The 5,929-nt window shown below is 31.7% G+C and overlaps 1 protein-coding gene across 1 annotated transcript in view; it reads left to right on the forward strand.

Annotated features, from left to right (window-relative positions):
* Positions 1-322: 322 nt before the first annotated feature.
* LOC122143676 (deoxynucleoside triphosphate triphosphohydrolase SAMHD1-like) overlaps positions 323-5,929 on the forward strand; it is a 13,545-nt gene continuing 7,938 nt past the window's right edge. Inside the window, exons 1-7 of the mRNA XM_042754255.1 lie at positions 323-520; positions 1,755-1,831; positions 2,128-2,288; positions 2,621-2,736; positions 2,839-2,895; positions 3,956-3,969; positions 4,334-4,671. Of these exons, the coding sequence (XP_042610189.1) occupies positions 412-520; positions 1,755-1,831; positions 2,128-2,288; positions 2,621-2,736; positions 2,839-2,895; positions 3,956-3,969; positions 4,334-4,671 (872 nt within the window). The 5' untranslated portion in view covers positions 323-411. The remainder of the gene's footprint in view (positions 521-1,754; positions 1,832-2,127; positions 2,289-2,620; positions 2,737-2,838; positions 2,896-3,955; positions 3,970-4,333; positions 4,672-5,929) is intronic.

The following is a 5,929-nucleotide window of genomic DNA, read 5'->3' on the forward strand; positions in this document are numbered from 1 at the left end:
ATGCAGACCTGCTTTGTTCCTTTTGGGCTATGTACAGTAGTGTGAGAAATATTGAGGTCATCATCCAGAATCTTTAATAACATATAATGATCTTGGTGGTTTGATGTAAATAGATTAAGTTTAAACAAGTTTTAAGATATATTATAATTTAAAATCTTCTCAAACTCTCAAACTAAACTGTAAAATCCACAAACCCACACACCAAAACAGCAAAACAGTGACTCCATAACATCACAAGATGTCCAGTGTTTGAAATAAATGTATCTCACCTTGATGTCTAATGTCAGAGATGACACTCATCGGTATTTGTGACACACCCTCCACAGTCTCTGTATCTATAAAAGCTGGAAACAGATCAACACATCCTGATTGACATCATAATAGTTTGCTACAGAAGAAAGAAGACAACAGATGCCTCCAAAAAAACAAAGAAAGATGTCTGACTCTCCTGATGCAATGCAGAACGAAACGTTCAATCAAACTGTTGAAAAATTAAGAACACTGTGTGAAGAAAATGAAGGTAAGAGAAGAAAGATGTTATGTGAGTTTTTACCTTTTTTTTCATTTTTCAGCAAATCATATTCATTTGGTAAATCTAAATTATGTTTGACTCACTGTTTGATCTTTCCAGCTCATTAAAGAATTTATTCATAAGAAAAAACCCTACTTTGTAATTCAATCTGACTTTATATATTGAAAAGATATTGAAAAGGTGGATAAACACAATTGTGTTTTTGTGACGTCATCCCTAACATTTTTATTTTATTTTATTATTGTTATTTTTTAATAATTTTTTTCTCACTTTTCAACATATGGATATTGTGCTTGTTTTAAAATGAACCACAAGAATATATAATACTCTGCACTCTTATGCACATTTGGTGCTTCAGACATTAAAAATATGATTATAAGGTGATTATATATTTTACTAATACAGAAATTTGAGTTATAAACATTAATTTGGACACTCATTGTATTAATAGTGAGATGTTTGTCTGACAACAGCTGGTACAATCCATAAAACAATTTTGTCCAGTTAATGAACATTATAATATAGTTTATATTTATGACATTAATTTAGAAAATTCTCAATTTACAGCACAATTTCAGAAGTGGCTAAAACTTTTCACAGTACTGTAGTTGCTGGTAGGTTAATTCAACACTGATGATTTTGATGTGCTGGTGGATGTTTTTTTCTAAAACAGCATTTTATTTTATTTATTCATTCATTCATTCATTTTTGGTGTAAACTCTAAAGCCAGATCAATCCAAAATTAGTGTTTAATGACATACATGTTGAAGATTAGCCTACAGGTTGTAAAATTATTTAATTAATTTCTGAGTTTCTTGTTCAATTTTCTTTTTTCAAGCTGTTTCCAAACTTTATTCAGTGTAGTAAAGCCTCTCCTCTATAGAGTCTTTTAAATTCTATTCATGTATTATTTATAAATAGCCATTTCAAATAAAATGTCAAACAATTTACTTTGTCAAAAATATAACATTGAGGAAGCTTGAATTATTTGAACTAAAATAAACACTTGCAAATTAGTAGCTTCAGTGCATGACATACTGAAATCCTTAATGTTGCTATATTCAGTGGACTGTGCAGTTTGAAGAAAATATCAATCACTTAATCCAGCTGTGCTTTGAGTCATTACAGAAATGTAATTGATGGTTGTATACTTGGGTTTTCTTGTTGTTAAGTTGAAATAAAATGTTTCTTACATTCATACATTCTTTCATATATACCACAGAGCAAAAAAAGAAGATCACTGGAGAGTTGCAAAACATTGAAGAGAAATATTCATTGAAGCTTTCAACTGAAGTGAAGGTAAGCTCAATATAAATACAAGAAATAGAAGAAGTGAAAAATAAGCTAGTGGTTAGGTTGAGTCATCCTCTCTTATTAAAACAGTACATACACCCCTCCACATCAAAATATATATAATACGTTTAAAATCGTTTCTCCTCGCAAAAAAACCCACACAAAAAAAAAAAACAATCAAATAAATTCAACAAAAAAAACAATATGGCACTGACCTGTATTGTGAAAAATAAATAAAAAAAATAAAAATCACAACTTATCTCAAATTTTCTAAGAAACAGTTTTTTTTTTGTTTCCTGTAGGTTGTTAATGACTCTGTCCATGGTCACATTGAGCTGCACCCCCTGCTGGTGAAGATCATTGACACTCCTCAGTTTCAGAGACTGAGACACATCAAACAGCTGGGAGGAGCATACTGGGTCTTCCCCGGGGCCTCACATAACCGCTTTGAACACTCCATTGGGTAATGGATATTTACACACAATGTATTCAATGAATCATGATTAACTAACAAGAAACTCACAACTAACAAGATTAATGAATTAGTAAGTAATAGTGAGTTTCTTGTTAGTTACTAGTAGTTACAAGAGTGCTAATATTGTGTTACTCATTTGTTCCTGTGTAGTTATTAATTAATAATGGAATTGTGTTCTAAAGTGTTACCAATGAATATGTTTTTTAAAAAGTGTAAATATTTAGAAATCTGAGATGTAAAAGTAATTGATTTGACCAACTAAACTATTTATCTATCATGTTTTCCTTTGAGTAAACTGAGGTTCTGTTTGTGTGTGTTAGTGTGGCGTATTTAGCAGGATGTATGGTTAAGAGTCTGCAAGAGAAACAGCCAGAGCTGCATATTACCAATCGAGACATTCTCTGTGTTACAATTGCTGGTCTGTGCCATGATTTAGGTGAGTGCCACATACATCCATGGTTTCAGGATATGTCCATTACTAGTGATACCACCATATCTACAAATAGCAATTTTACATTTGTTTTTTTCTATTCTCAAGGTCACGGTCCATTTTCTCATTTGTTTGATAAGAAGTTCATTCCTGCAGTCCAGTCTGGTAAATATCAGAGTTTCTCACTTCTCTGGTCTTGCTGTATATAGTTGTGTGTATAAAAAGTACTAATTATTCACTTGTGCTCTTAATATTTTTGTAATTAAAAAACTATGTCACTTAAAGAATTAGATTTTTAAAAGAATAGTTAACCTTACCTTCACACAGCTCTTATCCGTAAAACAGCAGTTAATAGAAAACATAACAGCATGTTTTGACGTGAGGACCACGTGTTTTGGTGTCACTATAATTCCTCCATATGAACATGGACTAAACATGTGTTTCAGTGTGAAGGAGGATTATTAATGATGGCAACAATATTGACTGCTGGGATACTAACTATATTATTTTATTTATTTATTTAATTTTTTATCTTAGTATTCCAATTCAGTGCTGTATACTTTTTTTTTTAAATGTATAATAGTAACTATAGCATGAGATAAAACAGTTTAAAATGTGTTAATTACTGGGCTGACACACACACACACACATATATATATATAAGAATTTTGATGACTGCAGAAATAATTAAATTTCAGTATACACATCCCACCGGTCACAATTGTGACCAACTATAAAACACACACTGTTCCATAAAAATTTAAAAAATAATAATAATTCTATTTCAAGGGGTTACTAATGACACATCATTTTGATATTTTCATGTCTGAGAAAAAATTGGGATAAAATTGTTTAACTGCACTTGAAGCTTTTGTAAAATTAAAAATGAAACACCTAAAACTGTATATGATACCATAATGAAGATGAACTTTATGTTAATACGTGAAATTCTGGAGGGAACGTTGGATGGCGTCTCGTTGGAACGTAATGACGTGTGCCAATAATTGATGTTAAATAACATGTAAAACGGGAACATGAAAGAAATATATTCTAAAAGTAACTCATGTAACTGCCTTAATCATAATATTGTCTTATTCAGAATAAGGTAAATAATTAGTTTACTGATGTCCATGTAAACGTACTCACTGTCTTGTGGTTGGTAATTAACCTTTAATGTAACAAACATTTCATATATATTCCATGTTGTTGTTTTTCTTTTTGCTAGATGCCAAATGGAAGGTGTGTCAAACTACATACACAAGTCTTCAGGCTGAGAGTACAACAAAAAGCTTTTTAATGAGATCTGCTGATATTATTAACTTAATGTCATGTTCTACATAACACACATTACTTTACCTTTTCATGTGCATGTAACATGCATAAAACACAGAACACTAAACCTTCAGTGTTTTTTTTTTGTTTTCTTTTTTTTTTTTTTGTTAAAAATATAAAGAAAACCACAAAAGAAAAACCTAAGTCTATAAGGAAAAATCCCCTTTTATTTAATATATTTTTTCATGAATATAAATATATAATAAAAATAAAAATATATTATATATATATTTAATGTATATCAAATAATTGTTGTTTTTAATAATTTTAGCATGAAGATGCCTCAGTTAATATGTTTCGCCACATGGTAAAGGAGAATAATCTGGAACCGCTGATGGTATCATATGGACTGGACATGGAAAATGATCTTACCTTTATTGCTGAATTAATCAAAGGGGTGGATACTAAAGAAAAAGATGTACAAACTCCAGTTAACAACAATTGCAGAAAACTTTCACAACCATTAAAAGTATGTTTATTCCTCCAGTGGCCTGCGGACTGTGGCAAGAATCAAGCGAAGGGCAGGACTGAGGACAAGGCTTTCCTGTATGAGATTGTGGCAAATAAACGGAACAGCATTGATGTTGACAAATGGGACTATTTTGCTCGGTAAATATACATTTTTTCATAATATTTTTGAGTAACCCATGCTGTATCCTTTTTTGATGGACAGGAAATAACACTTAGCACAGATGTACAGAATTATTTGCCCCTGAGAAACTTTCTTCTGATTAGTGAACATATGCTTAAAGGTCAAAAAGATATCTTGCAATTATATCATCTAGTTATCTCATAGGCGGGAGTTTAGGGGGGGCTAGGGGGGGCACTGCCCCCCCCCCCCCTCCCCCCCCAGACGACGAGAGCCAATATTGATTTTGTCTGAGCTATGAATAAAATATAAAAATTAAATAATTAACATTTTCTCATTTTATTTGTATTATTTTATTATTTTAGTGGTTAGAATAAGTATGTTTTGGTTTAAATGAATTATTTAAGTCCCATATCCTCCCGAGTCGCGGATGGTTCTTAACTTGAGAGGACATGAGAGGACTCTCTTTTCGTTATTTTCCAGCTTTAGCAAGTTAACAAATATTCGTTGTTTTCTTTATAAACTCGCTAATAAAAATGTGGTGGACTGAGTCATTTCTGGCTGAATTGGACAGGCGGTTTGAAGCGATGGCCTTGAGTGTGGCGCATGATTCAGTATTTAGTTAAAGCACATACACAAGGCTTATTCACCTTTGGCTAGTGAAAGCTGAAGTGGATCTTGTGAAATGTGCGATCGCATCGTCCATTACTCTTTAGAAACTTAAAGATGACTGTGCATACCCATGAGCGCTCAGACTGACCTGAGATTTGCCCCGCAAACATTTCAGCGGTTATTATAGGCCCGTGTGTCCCGCATTTCTGTCGACTGAACCAGCCATGCCATTAATTATGAATTTATCAGTCTTTTGCATGCCAAAGTAAATTTTCTGCATATACATATTACGCCAAATAGAAGCAGAAAACCTTGCTATATTTCATCATGAGATCGGGTTAGCCCGCAACAATTAATTTGTTGGCTATTTTACAAATGGGAATACAAATAATTCATGACAATATTTAAAATTCAAGCTGCCCATAAAATTTATAGTGAAAAGTACTTTAAAAGCATCTGGAATGCAATAAAGTGTTTTTAAAGCATTTGCTGAATGGATAATATTTTTTTTTTTAAATAGGATAATAAATAATTCACATATCAGACAAAATTGTGTTACAGCAAGTCCTTTAAATTTTAAGGTATTCAGAACAGAGCAACATCAGAACTCAAAGAAAAAAAAAATATTTTTTTATAATTTTCTATACAATTACAGGATACAGTTTT

This window comes from Cyprinus carpio, unplaced genomic scaffold (assembly GCF_018340385.1).
Source record: "Cyprinus carpio isolate SPL01 unplaced genomic scaffold, ASM1834038v1 S000006481, whole genome shotgun sequence".
NCBI classification, from domain to species: domain Eukaryota; kingdom Metazoa; phylum Chordata; class Actinopteri; order Cypriniformes; family Cyprinidae; genus Cyprinus; species Cyprinus carpio.